General features: G+C 49.2%; 1 protein-coding gene across 1 annotated transcript in view; it reads right to left on the bottom strand.

Moving 5' to 3' along the window:
• The window catches only part of PGBD5 (piggyBac transposable element derived 5), a 105070-nt gene that overhangs the window by 25588 nt on the left and 62837 nt on the right, over positions 1-16645 (bottom strand). Inside the window, exons 2-3 of the mRNA XM_054496657.2 lie at positions 10115-10542; positions 4117-4251 (exon numbers count right to left, since the gene is read on the bottom strand). Coding sequence (XP_054352632.1) covers positions 4117-4251; positions 10115-10542 — 563 coding nt within the window. The remainder of the gene's footprint in view (positions 1-4116; positions 4252-10114; positions 10543-16645) is intronic.

The following is a 16645-nucleotide window of genomic DNA, read 5'->3' as shown; positions in this document are numbered from 1 at the left end:
TTGTCACGCTATGTCGATGAATATTTTTAATGTGTCCATCTCTCCTACTGGAGAGGCAGTGAGGGCTCCCTCTATCTCTAGTTCTGAGGGGCCAAGCATGAAGCTCACTCTACGGTGGTGTGGTTAACCAACAGTCCATGCCTAGATTTGCATTGGTGCAGGTCTTATCTTCCTAACTCTTTATTGTAAAACTTCTTGAAAACAGGGACCTGTCCAACTCTTACCAATAAATAAATAAATAAATAAAATAAAAATAAATAAGTATTCTTAGGCTCCAACACTGAAGAAAGCATTGCCCTGGCCCTCTAGTTCAGACTCCCAGGTGGTCAACAGCAGTGAGAATCAGAGAAGCAAACAGGCCTGAATAAACCAGGTGGGCCAGAGGAAGCCCCCTGTAGTAGCCAGGATTCTCCCAAGACACAGAAGCACTAGCGTGTGTATATAAACACAATTATCTATGGAAGGTGGGAGAGTGGGAGAGTGGGAGGAAGAGGCAGAGGTATTTATTTTAAGGAACTGGCTCATGCAAATTACAGAGGCTGGCAAGTCCAAAATCAGAGAAGCCCAGCAGGCTAGGCGCCCAGGGACAAGCTGCTGCTAAAGCCCAAAGGCCTTCTGCTGGCAGAATTCCCTTTTTCTCGGGGCATAGCAATCATTTTCATTTTCTTTTCTTTTCTTTCTTTTTTTTTTTTTGAGATGGATTTTCACTCTTGTTGCCCAGGCTGGAGTGCAGTGGTGCAATCTTGGCTCACTGCAACCTCCGCCTCCCAGGTTCAAGCAATTCTCCTGCCTCAGCCTCCCAAGTAGCTGGGATTACAGGCATGCGCCACCACGCCCAGCTAATTATTTTTGTACAAAGCTGAGGCAACAATGTCTATGCATAATTTGGGCTCTCCTGGAACACACCTGGACCCCCACCATCCCTTCAACACCTTGTCTTGGTCCACAGTAGATAGTGGCTGGAAGAAAGTTATCTGGTCAGCTGTGCAGACCTAACGGGTCAATTACAGTGGGTCTCAAACAACTACAAAATCGATGTGCCATATAATAAACATTTACTAAGCTCCCAGGTTTTCAGGACCCAGGTGATCCAACCTGGTCATTGTCTCATGGCCAGGGCAGAGAAGCCAAAAAAGGAGAGGTATGCACTTGCTCCTTCAAATCCTTTCACATACCACAGCTGCCTGCATCCTACGGGCCAAAGCCAACCTCAGAAACAGGAGGGCATGGGGCAGATGCTACACTAATGAGCAGCACAGCACAATGGGAGAAGACCCTTAATATGGCCAGCTGCAACTGAGCTTCTCCGCTAAGTCATTCAGGAGAGCTCAATGCATCTGAGGAACTACAAAGAAGAAAATGTCCTGTGTACAGAACCCCACATATGACATTTACAAAGAAGAGAGTCATAGACTGGCAGGAGAAGGGACCTCACTGGTCACCTAATCCCATCTCTTTAGTTTCTAGATGACAACTCCATATTCCAGAGCAATGACTTAGCAGCCAGTTCACGTGGGAGCTAAATGCAAGAGCAGGGGCTGCTGATGCCTTGGGGATGGACGAGGGAAGAGGCAGGTTGAGGCCCAGGGGAGAAGCCGGCTCTGCACTGACCAGCTGTCTGGCAGGTAACCCCTGTGAGCCAAAGCCACCTCACGTGAGAAACGGGATCAATACGGCTTGCTCTCTATGTCTTACAAGGCTGTGGGGAGGATCAGGGAACTGCGGTGTGAAAGCTCTGACGGTGTAAGGTATTGTTCTGCCCCATGGTGGCTGTGCTTACCCAGGCTGCTGACCTTCAAAAGCTGTCAAACCAAGATTAGCACCTGGAGAACCAAGAAAAGGGGCAGGACACTAAAAAAACAAATGTCCCCAGGTCATGTGGCTCCTCCTCTGCATCTGCTCGCTCCTCACAGGCAGAGATGTCCTTTCCCTGCTCTGTGCCTGCCACAGGCACCTTCAGTTGGACCTAGGAACAAAGAGAGGGACTGCAGGGGCTGAGAAAGTTCTCAGGCCAGTCCTGTCACAGCACAGCCTGAAACTGAAGGGTAATTAATTGCCTCCTTGGCTCTGCACTTCTGAGCACATTTTGAGGGCTGCCCCTGGCAATGGTGGAAGCTACGCTGCTTTTGACTGAGAGTTGTCAGCTTCAATTCTGGCTTCTAAAAACAAACTTTCACGCTGCTGCAAAACCTCCTAGAATCAGGGGTTTTAGAAATGAAAGGAAACTTCAAGGTACCAACCCAAACTTGTTATATTATAGATGTGGGTTTTATAGATCTTACAAAATTGGGAACGAATCTGAACTAAGAGAGAGAGATCTGTAGCCCTGCCTGGTGACAGATGTGATTTCTAGCTCCTCACTAACTGTAGAGGGAGAAGGAAGTGGTGCCAGATGCACACAGGGTCCGCATGTAAACATTTATTCCAAAGCTACACAGGGCCGGTATGGTGGCTCTTGCCTGTAATCCCAGCATTTTGGAAGGCTGAGGCAGGATGATCACTTGAGCCCAGGAGTTCAAGATCAGCCTGGGCAACACAGTGAGACTCCATCTCTACCAAAATGAAAATAAAAATAAATTAGCCAGGAATGGGGTCACATGTCCATGGTCCCAGCTACTTGAGACGCTGAGGTGACCAGATCACCTGAGCCTGGGAGGTTGAGGGTGAAGTAAACTATGATCATGCTGCTTTACTTCAGCCTGGGTGACAGAGTCAGATCCTGTCTCAAAAAAAAAAAAAAAAAGCTACCTAGGCAGATCTCAAGGATGGCAGGACCATGTTTGCATATCCCAATGCCTGGCACAATGTGTGCAGGTAGCAGGTGCCCAATAAATATTTACTGAAAGAATAAATGAATGTCCCTTGGGAAGGTTGATATAAAATGAAGCCGACAAACCTGTGCCTATGGGAGTATCATCACAAAGGCACTATAGAGATGGCAGAGGACTCTGGAGAATGTGAGGGGACAAGGAGCTGAGGCTGCACCTCCAGGAGTGAGGGAATTCTGCTCTGTGATAGGTCCAGTCTGGCAGGACCCCAAACAATGCCTATGCACGAGCAGAGCCCCAGAGTCTGGCTGGAGATCCTGACCCCAACTCAGAAGGAGCCGAGATGGTGCTTTGGAGGGAAGACGTTTTCCCGGAGCAAGCGCACTTTCCCCACTGTGGTTCTGGAGTGAATGTGGGGAGGAGATGTTTGGCAGAATCTTCCTACGAATCCTGCTGTAGTTCAGGGAAAGACGGAAGTGCAAAAACCCTGTGCCTTGGGTCCTGGAGCTGCAGTCAAGTGAGGGCAGCAAGTGAGCATGCGGTCAGCTGTCACCACAGGGCTGGCCTGCCTGTCTGATGAGAGAAGGTGTCGCTGCGCAGCACGCATGAAAAACTAGCCTAGGCAGGGAGACGTCACTTAGGAGCCACATTCTGGTGTTTATCTGTCCCCACCATCTCCCTTTGTGTACCCTACTGCTCCTGGCAGCTCAACCTCGGATGCTTTTCCTGGGAGTATCATCACAAAAAGCAGAGCTCAGGCACCTCTTGTGAAACATGCACCCATGTTGGCCATGCTGGCTCCAAGAGCCGATGACTCGGGCACGTGCTCCTGCTGAAGGTTATTCATAATTTCACCAGCGGCTGTTGGTGGTGGTCTGTGAAGAAGGCATCCTGGAAACAGGAAGGTTGGGCAGATACCTGGTGGGAGTGGGGAGGCCTTCTGGGACAGCCTTAAGTTTCAAAGCCACAAGTCCAAAAGTCTTGAGGGACAGCCTCCAGGGAGATGGTAGAAACCTCGTATGACCCACTGTTTGGGTGACACTTCTAGCCAACATTGCTAGGGCCTGAGCTTTGACGAGTCATTTACCCAGATGGGCTTGAGTCTGGAGGAAGAATGTGCAGGGAATGGGGCCAGGTGTGGCAGCAGCCTCTCCAGGGCTGGCTACCCGCTGCCTCGGTGAGGAGGAAGCAGCCCAGCCCTGGCCTCCGCAGGAGCATCTGGGTTGACTTGGACACACAGTGAAAAGGGTATGTGAACAAGTTCTTGGGTATCAGATGAGCCTAAGCCCCCCGATTTTCTTCCCTGACCCTCTTCACCGACCCTCCCCGGGCTCAGCCCAGGGCTCACCTGGATGATGAAGCCAGTGGAAGAACACTGTCTGACCCAGAGGCTGAATTTCCGCTTTTTCCTCTTTCGCAGCTCCCGCTCTGTGCACGTGGCAATGAATACAGGATCCTCATCGATCAGGGGTTCATGTAGCACCTGCCAGGATGGAAAAAGCAGAGGCTCTCACAGAAGGCAGCATGAGCTTGAGGGCTCACCAGATTGGAGCTCAAATTCAGCCTCTGCCTTTGAGCAGCTCTGTGACCTTAACTAAGTTACTTTACCTCTCTGATCCTGACCTTCTTATCTATAGGAGGGTAGTATCATTATCTATACTACTGTTTCCAGAAAGGATTCAGTAAGATTCGTGCAAAATAGTTAGCACCGGCCCTGATACACAGTAGATATTTCATCAATGGAACTTATTGTTATTATTGGCCTAAGGTCCCTTGTCCCAACTCTCACTTGGTTGAGGGATCTCTGGCATGGGCCCTGTGTCCTCTGGCTGGACATGTCTGGTGATGGGCACCCACTTCTTTTCATGGAAGCCCCTTCCACTCATGGAAAGTTCCAACTGCTAAAAAAGTATTTCACTGATCCACAATTTACCTATATTTAACTTAAAAACCTAGGGATGTGACTTCTGTCCAGTGAGAAACAAAGAAAAAAATGCTATTTTTTTTTTGGATTTTCAAGACAGCCCTCATGTCAGCCCACAACCTCCTTCTTCCAGGCTGAACCTCCTCTTTTTATAAATCATTCTTCTTTTTATAAATCATTCATCAAATGACCCAGTTCCCTGTTGGCCTGTTGTAACACACAGCCTCTGGTTCTCCTCTAGGTTGTCATGACCTTTCTGACAAGATTCCCAAGGCAATTTTGAAACGAATTTCATCTACTTCAACTTTTTGATAACGTGATTATATGACTTTTCCCAATGATAAGACAATAAAGAAAAAAGAAATGGCATAATAAAAATAGGCTCCAAGGAGTGGCCACAGATCTGCTTCTTCAAAGTAAAGCTCTTTTGGGAGGCTTTAGGATAAATTTCAGGAATGTGCTACACTTCCCTCCCTGATCCCATCTTAAGCTTAATTATGAATTAGAGTGTGCATCTGTAGGGAACTGAAATGAAGAGTGCAGGCAATGATTCCCAGAACTCTACACGATGCCCTAGATCAGGGGTCAGCAAATTACTGCCTAGTCTGGCCCACGTCTGTTTTTGTAAATAAAGTTTTATTGGAACACTGCCATGCTCATTCATTTAAATATTGTCTGTGGCTGCTTTGGGGCTACAATATCAGAACTGACAACACGCAACAGCGACCACACCCATACAAAGTCTAAATACCATCTGGCTATTTACAGAAAAAGTTTGAACAAATTAATCACCTGAGGATCCTGCTAAAATGTGGATTGTGATTCAGTGAGGCTGGGTCTGAGGCTGTGCATTCCCAACAAGCTCCCAGGTGACGGCAGAAAAAGGTCTTCCAGGGACAGAACGGAGGATGATACTTACCACATGTGATGTGGACAATAGCCTTCCGTTCTTCTAGGAACGGAAGGTGGGCTGAGGTTGAATGCAAGGTTATCTTGCGTTCAATTTTCGAAAAGTGACAGCCTTGCACTGTTCAGTCTTAGCAGTGCATATCTGCCTCCTCAGTTTTTCTACTAATGGACACATGGGGACATCACATGCGGTCTCCCCTGTCTTGTGAAGGGGAAGGCTGGGAGTCTGGCCTGGCTGCAACGTCTTCCCTGGCCCTCACGCCTGGCTTCTTGCACTCGCTGGCTCTTTGTAGCTCATAAAACATTCAAAGCCCCATTTGGAACTATTCAAGTGCAATGGACAAGTCCCCCACACAGTGGGAGAATGGGAGGGGATGGAGAAGGGAAAAGACGGCATAAAAAAGCCCTCTGCTTGTCCTTTCCCCGCCCAATGATCCTTGCTGAAGACGTGCATCCTACTCTGTCCTCTGAGGCCACAGCAAATGAAAATTGCCCTCTCTCATTCTCTTCAGAAAGAAAGTGCACCTCTGTTCCACTTGCATTGAACATATGATCAGTTGCAAATTTATATTTAATCACATGCCTCATCAAAGCAAAAGGGCCAGCAAGAATTTCTGACCCTCAATGATCTTTTTCCTTTTCTATCATCATTAAATGAATTATGAATTTGTCATTACTAATTGCAGCACGGAACAGCATGCTCCCCAAAGCTCTAAAAACTTTGCCTGCCAGAAAAACCACTTGCTTCTCCTCCAGGCTACACATAGGTCAGCATTTGTCTGTTACACAACTGTATCTCCTGAGCCTCCTCCTGTGCTTGATGAGCTTGTTTTGAGGGGTGGAGGGTGGTATGTACGGGAGGGGAAAGACAAAACATCCATTTATTGATTTGCAAAATCCCTCCCCGAAAATATTTCTCTAATTAATCTGGCTCCAGTTTTGAGGAGATGCAGTGTCTCCCCATTTTGTATTTGTGTAGAAACACACACACACACACACACACACACACACACACACACACACACACACACACACACACACACACACACACACACACACACACACCCAGCTGCTTTGGTTATTGCTACATTCTGGGAATCCTCTGAAGACTCTAAGACCAAACTCGTACCAAAGGGTCACAGCTGCTGGAATAAAACGGCTCCCAAGACTGCAGGCTGGAGGATGTGAGTGAGTTGAGTGCGTGAGGTGAGTGTGCTGTGTTTGGAGTACAGCCCCGAAGGATAGTGTAAGGGATGGGTGCAGAGTGATTCCTGGGAATCTGCAGCTAATCCATCCATACACACACCTGATGAGGGCAATGGGAAGAGAACTGTTCCAACCGGTGTCTGCAGGCAGAGACGATGACCCTCCAAGAAAGCCCTGAGGCCTACAAGCAAATCATTGCCTCTCTGTGAGCTGAATGTTCCAGGGTCCAACAGGGATTTTCACAGAGCAGGAAAGCTGGGAATCCAAGGCTCCTCTAGAGCCTCCAGCTTCGCCAATCAAGCATCAGGAGAACCCTCTTCCTTCTTTAAGTGGCAGATGTGTCTCTGAGAAGAGCATAAATGCAGGAGCCGAGCAGGGCGGGCTGATGCTGGTAACCCAGGGAACAGCAAGCCCTGCAAGCCCCTGGGAGAGCCAGGCCCACCCCAACTGGAAAGCCCGGGGCATCCTCAGCAGACGGGGCAGGCTGCTGCTCCAGGGAATGGAGGGGCACAGATGACGTACAGGAAGCCCCAGGAAGCATGAGGTTCTGGTCATAGTAAACACCCAACTGTACTCTGTGGTTATGACTTCAACTCCTTTGACTTACCTTGCTTTACACCTACTGACACGGAGCTGGTTCAACAGGCTGCGTGGCACCAGTCGGACCCTTTGACTCTCCTGGAGCCACATGCCCCAAGCTGTATGATGGAGTGTGCTGGGTGTTCTCTGTTTGCCCCTCAGGGTCACTTTCCACCCTGCAGACCCTGCGCTGAGGCCTGGAGGTCAGCTTCTTATAAATTACCCCACCCAGCTTCTTCGCCCCTAGTTTCTGGCTTGTTCAGCCAAATGGGAGTCATCAGCAAGAGGCCAGAGAGCAAGAGAGTAAGGGGAGGGACCTATGATCAGCCCCTTAAACTTATTTCAAACTTATTTCATCTATTCAATTTTTTGATAACATGATTATGTAACTTTTCCCAATGATAAGACAATAAAGAGAAAAGAAATGGCATAATAAAAACAGGCTCCAAGGAGTGGCCATAGATCTGCTTCTTCAAGATAAAGCTCTGCCCACCTGTCCTGAGGCCTCTCCACGGGCTACAGCCTTCTCTGCTCCCTTCGGGTCTCCCTTAACGCTGATCACACCCCTAGCAACAGTCCCTGCATCAATATCTCTTCGGCTGCCCTTCTAGATAGAGCTCAGCATCTGTGTCCTGCTGGGATCCTCACTGCCACGTAGGGGCACTGAGTAGAAAACGTAGCAAGAAGAAAATGTAATTTCCCAAATATACTAAAATAAAAATGAAATACAAAGTAATAGAAGGAGAGGAGAATGAGCTGGAGGACAGAGAGGAGGAAGAGGTAGAAAAGTGAAGGCAAAAGTAAAGGGGAAAAAGCCCCAAACATGACCTGAGAGCCCTTCCCCAGATTGAGCCTCATCTCAGGCCCTGCTTCTGCAAGCCTCGTCACCTGGAAGCAAATACAAGAAGTGAGCGGCAGAATAACATGATCATCCTTCTAGGCTCTCCCTGTTCCTGGTACCCCGGTACTGCCCATCTGAGCCACGTGCTAAGGAGGCAGAGTTGCTCCCTTGGACACCTGCCTACTTGCCCACCTGCAGTCCAGCCACTGCCCACCCAGCCAGGCTCAGCAATGCTGCTGGGCCTCCCCTCAGGGCACCTGTACCTGGGAGCTGCACAGAGGCGAGCCCACAAGTCTCAGAATTCCTAGTAGGCGCTGCAGTGTGCCAGAGAGGCCGGGCACTCACCCTGGACTTACACTGCAGATACCTCTTGAGAGATACTTAGGCACAGCGAGCACACAGCCTTCTGCAGCACCTCTCCAAATGTCTGACCCCAGCATGGTCTGAATGTGCTGCTTATTTTTCCCTTGCATCCAGGCAACTGTCTCTCATTTGTTTCATTTTCAACCAAGCAAGTATTTAGTGAAAGAAAAGATAATGTGCTCAGGCCCGTCCTTGGTACCCCAGGGCCTGTTACAGGGCAGGGCTCATGTCCTCGAAAGTCTCCGCTTCTTGTTAGGAAGGTAAATGACACACTGGAGGATGAGGTGCAGTGGCATCTGGCTGCCCCATCAATAGTGGGGGGAATTCAGATAACAGGGAATCCACACGGGACTGTGGGCCTTACGCTGGCCCTGGAGACTGGATGCATTTGCAAAGCAGAGAGAAGAAGGCAAGGCGTTCCAAGGGCCAGAAGGCACGCTGCAAACACTCGGAAATCATAACGAGCCTGACATGTTCACCAGACAGTGAGGAGAACGATCCAGAGAGAATGTAAGGCTCCCACAGACACGAAATAGGGCACTGCCTTCCCCATAAAAACCCTGTGATTTTCAGCTGTGCGCAGGGAGGGCACGCTATAGAGACTTAGAGAGAGGACCTACAGGAGAATGTCAACAAGAATTAGGTTTATTTAGAAGAGCCTTAGAAGCAGCACAGGACAGAGAGATGTGCAATGGGTCTTTAAATATATACATAAAATTGAGCTGAACTTCTGTTGCCACACAGACCAAGTCAAAGGGAATGGGGCTCACATGGGCCAAGAACTTCCTGGTTTGGGTTAGAGACATCTCTAGAAATTAGCCATCTCATCGGTTTGCTAGACCAGCAGGGCAAATTTTGAGGAAGACTCTGGAGTTCTATCTCCCCAGGGCCAGGTGCCATTGTCCCAGGTGCAAGTGGATACCAGCGGAAGGCAGGGAGGGGCTTGGGAGCTGAGAGTAGGCAGAACCTTTTCTTCTGGAATTGGTTAGGGAAGGTATTAGGGAATCAGACCAGTGATGCCTGGAGCTCTGCCAAACCCTCATCCAACGGCTCTGGCTCTGCTCTGTGTGGGCATAAGTAACCCCCGATGATATGAAGAATGGTCCTAATTCCAGGCTCACTCCCTCTGCCACCCAGGAGGCTTCTAGCCTCCTTTCATCACCAACAGGTGAGGCCACACTCAGAGAATATGACAATAAAATTAATATTCATCTGAGCAAAACACCATTTGGAAAGTATAATTAAAGAAAAGGAAGGAAAGGGAGAAAAGAGGGGAAGATTGCCTCTCAGAGCAAAAGACTGAATTCTGACTTGTCTGAGGGCTAGAGCTATTATTATTACTCTCCTCTGATCTCATTTGGATTACGTGGATTAATGGAATGGAAGAATAGCAGAGGTGACCTTGAAGTGAACTCAGAGGGCAGGCAGGGCAGGAAGGACACCACAAAGCCCTGCCAACAGACAAGGCTAGGCTGAGAGAGCGAGGACACCTGGCCGAGCTCTTACCTCCTGCGCGGGCCTCACCTGGGTTTGGGAAGGCCTGAAGGCAGAGTCGAAGCTGTTCTGCAGGGAGTCGAGGAAGGGCTGGACCTTGTAGAGCCCGTGCGTGGTCTGGCTGGAGCGGAAGGCCACGACGTGGAAGTACTTGAGGATCTTCTCGAAGCGCGCCTGGCTCATGACGAGGGCAAGGCTGCGGTTGCTGTAGAAGCCTCCGCTCCAGATGCTGAGGACGGACTCGCAGTGGGAGATGCTGGTGGAGATCATGTAGCCCAGGAACGCCTTCATCTCCGTCAGCGTCACCTCCACCCAGGCTCCGTCGCTCCCAAACCGCTCCTGGAACTTCTTGGCGTACATGTTTGTCTGCACCACCATGTTCTTGAGGACGTTGTCTGGGACAAAGAGCTGGAAGAAGTCCACGGCACTGGCGCTGGAAGGCATCTTTCGGGTGGGACCTGAAACCCAAAGACAGGTGGAGCGTTCCTTAGGACGGCTGCCACACCCTGACTCAACACGAAAACGGCTGCATTTCCAATCCCTGGGTCCCTGTCCGAGTGTCCCCGCTGCCTCCAATGCTACCGCCTTCCCCTCCAACCTTCCAGAAGCTGCCGCAACCACCTGACAGTGCCGGCTCCCATAGCTTTTGTATCCCCCTTTGCTCCAAAACAGCCAGCTCTCCTGCTCTCTGTGGGGGCGCAGTTCCTCCCAGACACCACGGGAATGAACGGCCCTGACACCCGGAGTGCAAGATGCAGCCTGCATCTCCACACCAGACCAGAGGACAGCCCTCGGGGGGCGCAGTCACGTGGAATCCCTGCTCTCCAGAACCCGTGTGGCACAGGGTGTCGGTCTAGGGAGTTTCACACACTCAGGGCACAAGCCCTGAGTCTTAACTAGAGATGCACACACACGCATAAATGTATATGTTTAAAGATATATATCGTATAAAAGTATACATCAACATATAAGTTTTAAAATTAAAATATGCATATTTATACATATAAATTAAAAGCACTGTCTGCCAGCCTGGGGTACTTCTCCGTACAAGGAAGAAAGCATGCATATACATACATACATATACACATACATACACACACATACATACATATATACACAGGCACACACACATATATACACATACATACATTTAAAAATAAATAGATATTACAAATACATCGATGTATAAGTGTTTATATAATATGTATACACATTTAAAAACAAAAGGCACTCCAACACTCCCCGCAGACAGCAGTGCACAGCCCCTGCTGTCTCCCACCACACCATCACACAGGGCTCCTCCCTCCCCTGCAGACCCCACGCTTTCCCTGGGGAAAGTTCTTACAAATCTGGCACATTCGGTAAATACTGATCTGAAGAGAAAAAGACACATAAGGGGAGGAAGGAGATGCAAAAAGACACGTGGAGTTTCTAACACAGGGGCATGGCTACGACTTTCTGGCTTTTGTTTTCTGGTTAAGTTGAGGCGGTTTTGTAAGTAAAACGTTTTCATCACTTGGGGCCTGAAAAATTCCACCTAGGAAAAAGCAATTTTCATTAAACATTCCCTATATAGTCACTTTATGGTGACTAGGGACTAAATCTGAAGGGGCTTATTCATATAATTTCACATATAGGATAAAAGCTCACAATTTTTTACTAATGCAGCCCTTTGCACACACACACACACACACACACATACACACACACCCCCCAGGATGTTTCAGTCAACAATGAACTGCATATAGGATGGTGGTCCCATATAATTATAACACTGTATTTTTCCTGTACCTTTTCTATGTTTAGATATGTTTGGATGCACAAATACTTACCATTACGTTACACTTGCCTATTGTACTGTATTCAGTACAGTCACATGCTGCACAGGTTTGTAGTCTAGGAGCGATAGGCTATGCCATATAGCCTAGGTGTGTAGGAGGCTGTGCCATGCAGGTTTGTATAAGTATACTGCATGATGTCTGCACAACAAAATTACCTAATGATGCATTTCTCAGAATGTATCCCTGTCATTAAGCATGACTCTGTGTGTGTGTGTGTGTGTACATACATATATTTTTAAAGAGCTATGGCTTACAATTCTATGTAGTAACCTAAGATACACTAACTACATGTAGAGATTTGTAAGAGACAAAATTTGCTTGTATTGCATCTGTATATTGATTTTTCTTTTTTTTTTTTTTTTTTTTTGAGATGGAGTCTCTGTCACCCAGTCTAGTGTGCAGTGGTGCAATCTCAGCTCACTGAAACCTCCACCTCCCAGGTTCAAGCAATTCTCCTGCCTCAGCCTCCTGAGTAGCTGGGATTACAGATGCCCGCCACCACGTCTGGCTAATTTTTGTATTTTTAGTAGAGACAGGGTTTTGCCTATCTCTGCCCAGGCTGGTCTTGAACTTCTGACCTCAAGAGATTGGACCGCCTTGGCCTCCCAAAGTGCTGGGATTACAGGAGTGAGCCACCGCACCCAGCCTGTATATCGATTTCTAACAAAAGTTGTTCTCATTCTTCAGATTTTAATCATCACTCTTTCCAACCTTCCTTTATTACTGATTTAGACAGTTTCTGAAAAACAAGTTTCTGCAGAAAAAAGAGAGAGAATGTGCATGAGACAGCCCAAGTTTTAGAATCAGAGTGATGGATTTGGGGCTCTGACACCCTAAATTTACTTCTAGCTAACTGCACAATCTTAGAGGAATTTCTTAATCCCTCCTAGCTCTAGTTTTCTTGTAAAAATGGACACAGAAATACCTACTTTGAAAGGCTGTCATGCAGCGTGAAATAAATGAGAGCATGTGAATAATGCACCTCACCTGGTGCCTGGCCCTAAGGGAGGTTCCTGAGGCTTGGTAACTTTTACCAAGATATCATCAACAGAAATTCATTGACAGCCAGGCTGAGGGCTTTCCAAGGAAGACTCTAACTGTCTGCATTTTACAGAAGCAACAGCGGCCTGGAGGGTAAAGTGGCACCACATACATCACTTTCATCAACTGTTTTTTCGGCACCAAACAGGTCTTGAAGGAAGAGGTCCTGGCTGGCATGACGATGAGGCCAGGAAGAATGAGGGCCGATTCTGCAGGTATAGTCTGAAGCTCCACACCTACTCCTAACGAAAATCATTTTACTTCAGCACAGCCTTGCAGCCTCCGGTAGGTGCAGCCGTCAATTATTCAAGGATAGTGCTCAAAGAGGAGGAAAACCAGCATTTTAATTGCTACATCACGCTGATGAAGCAGAATGGAATTTTCTCTGCTTAAAGTTATGTTTAAAGTAATTTTGCCCCCCAAGCCATTTCAAAATGAATTTACATGCAACCCCTAGCCTGGGCCAGCTGCTTCATGAAGGAACTGGGAAGCAGCCGGCTCCCTCTTAACTGTTTGGTTTTGATTTACAAGCATTCTCTACGGCCTCTTTGAGTTGCTGGGATTACTGGGATTTGAGAAGTCCTGGCACAGGTGAATCATTGTGACCTGCGGAAGGAGGGAGGGAGGGAGGGAAGGAAGGAAAGAAATGCTATTCAGGAGTCAGTGATATGGTCTGGCTCTGTGTCCCCACCCAAATCTCATCTTGAATTGTAATCCCCACGTGTTGGGGAGGGACCTCATGGGAGGTGACTGGATCATGGGGGCAGGTCCCCCATGCTGTTCTTGCAATAGTGAGTGAATCTCACGAGATCTGATGGTTTTAGAATCGTCTGGCATTTCCCCTGCTTGCACTTCTCCTTCCTGCTGCTCTGTGAAGAAGGTGCCTTTCTTCTCCTTCTGCCATGATTGTAAGTTTCCTGAGGTCTTCCAAACCATGCGGAATTCAGAGTTAATTAAACCTCTTTTCTTTATAGATTTTCCACCCTCAGGTATTTCTTCACAGCAGCATGAGAACGGACTAATACAGTTAGTCCTTATCAACAAGTTAATCACAGGACCATTGAACAATATGGCCCTGGCATGGGCAGCACCCCCAGCCAAGATGAGACTCAGATCCGTTTATGGAGAGCTTCCCAGATATTACCCATATAATCCTCACAACATCTATGTGAGGCATCATCCCACTCGGCAACTGAGGAAATGGGACCTCAGAATTGGAAGGACGCAGCCCAAGGGCATCCACTCTAAGTGACTCACAGTTGGGGAGGCCTTCCTCCCAGGCCAGCCTGAGGGCACCTGCTGCGGTTATTAGCAGCAGCCCTTCTGTCCCTTCTACGTGGCTCTCCTACACATGGTACCTACATATGACTGAAGTCACGGGATAGTCTTCCCATCACCTCCTCCCTCTTCCAAACACAAAACTTCCCTCCACCTCCACAATGCTCATGTGTTGCGGGGGATAACACAGGATGAAAATGCATAGCTACAGTTAACTCTGAAGGGGAAGAGAGAATCTATGTGGGTTAAAAAAAAGCAAAGGCAGAATGGAATTGGGAAGGAGGAGGTGGGGGAGACCTAGAAGAGGAAGAGAAGGTGCTGCTTGGGTGTGCCTCGGTGTCTGGGCTAGGGTGAAGGGTTGTGCGTGCTGATGGTGCATTGCTAGACAAAACTCATACTGCCATGTCCTTTCCTTCCCCCGCCCCACCAGGCCATTCATGTCAAGGCCCCCATCACACCACCTATGTGGGTTCCTCACTCCCTCAGACCCAGGGCAGCATGTATAGTGGCGTGGTAATGCCCAATCCCCCAAAGGGATCCTCTCTCTCCTTGTTCCCAAGAGAGGAAACAGATTCCCTCTCCTCAGCAGTGACTAGAAAAGGAGATGTTCTATTTATAAAGGGGACTGTAACGCAAGGGCAATTAGGGAAACCACTCACTCATTCAATGGACATTTGATCCTGAAAGTCGAAAGGAGTAAGACTCGATATTCCCTCCCCAGGAGCTGACTGGGTAGTAAGAGGAGCAGGCAGCAGGAGCTGGGACCCAAGCTCGGAGGAGAGCTGTGCCCACAAGAGGGGCCCCAAACCCAGGCCTCAGGGGAGGCAGGATCCTGAAGGCTTCCTGGAGGCCCTGTCTGAGATGGGCTTAAAAGGGTGATGGGTGAAAAGCCATCAACCTCAGTGGGGAGTTGCAGGGTATTTCCAGCAGTGAGAGCATCTCATGCAAAGGTCCTGTGGCCAGACAGAATGCCTTGAATTTAGTGCAACTGCGCAGGAAGGGGAGTGGGTGGAGCTGCAGGCATCAGCGGGGCGTGAGGGTCTGGTCACTGTCACAGGGCTCAGACTTGCCCAAGGGCGTGGGAAGCCAGTGAAGGGCTGTGAGCACCACGTGACCATGCTCTTCCAACTTCAGCAGGCTTGCTTTGCTGCACGAGGGGTCGGGGGAGGATCTGATAGCTGTTCCTCAAGTCAGGTGAGACCTGGCTGGGATTCAGCTTCCTCTACCGGCTCCTTCACCTCCATGCTCTGCACTGAGTTTCCCCACAGGTGTGCAGGGCACGAGGAACGGATTACAGGGCGGCCGAGGCGGGCCCGTCGCCTCCATCCACAGCAGTCACTGCCTCTGGCCTGGATGACAGACAGTTGTGGAGGCTTGCCGGGGAAGCCTGTGTCAGATCTGGACCGTGGCAAGCTCTTTCCCACCTCAAGTCCTGATCCTCCTGGAAGGAAGCCCTCTTGGGGCTCTTATGAAGCATCACCTTCTGGGGGACCCTCCTGACCCCCAAGCCAGCTTCTTCATCTCAGCCCCGACTCGGTGCCTCTCCTTGGGTTTAGCACAGTTCACGGCTGTCCCATCGGCCACTCATGTTCGTTTTTGGTCTGCTTGTGTGGCCTGTCTCCCGACCCCAGCTAAAGTGTGAAGGCAGAGGTCAGGGTTGGTGTGTTCTGTGTCCTTGGAGCCTCGTATACAGCATGTTTACCTCTTACACCTGTTGACCGTTGGATGACAAAGGGGAGGGGAGAGGCCTTGGCCCACCCAAGGGGAGGAGCATCTTTTGTGTTCAGTGGGAAGCATTGGGTCTCTATGGCAACAGTCCCCATGCTAATACCTGGTAACAAGGTTAGGTCAGCCAGGGACACCTGTGCGTATGGGGAGGCCTGAGTGGGTGGGTGGGACGAGGAGTGAAATCACAGTGGGCACACCTCTCAGTCACATCCCTGAGGATGCCCACGCCATCTAGGAATCAAGTGGGGGTGGGCCTACTGAGTCCCAGGTAAAAAAAAGGCCTGAGAATTCAGGACACACAACCTCTCTGCATCTCAGTTTCCTTATTGATCAAGTGGGAACCACCACCCCACAGCGGGTAAGAGGATCACGTGACCTCACACACACAGGCAAGACGGCAGCTCTGGGCCTTAGCGATGCAGGTCCTGGGGGCCGCTCCCACTCCCTGCCTTCATTCAGATCTGGAGGCCAGCTGAGCACCTCACAGGTGGGACTAATCCCCACCCTTGCCCCATCGGGAAGAAAAGGATGGCTTTGGCCAGGCATGGTGGCTCATGCCTGTAATCCCAGTACTTTAGGAGGCCGAGGCAGGCAGATCACCTGAGGTCAGGAGTTCAAGACCAGCCTGGCCAATATGGTGAAACCCCGTCTCTACTAAAAAAATACAAAAATT

Source organism: Pongo pygmaeus, chromosome 1 (assembly GCF_028885625.2).
Source record: "Pongo pygmaeus isolate AG05252 chromosome 1, NHGRI_mPonPyg2-v2.0_pri, whole genome shotgun sequence".
Classification (NCBI taxonomy): domain Eukaryota; kingdom Metazoa; phylum Chordata; class Mammalia; order Primates; family Hominidae; genus Pongo; species Pongo pygmaeus.
This window is presented reverse-complemented; position numbering and strand designations above follow the sequence as displayed.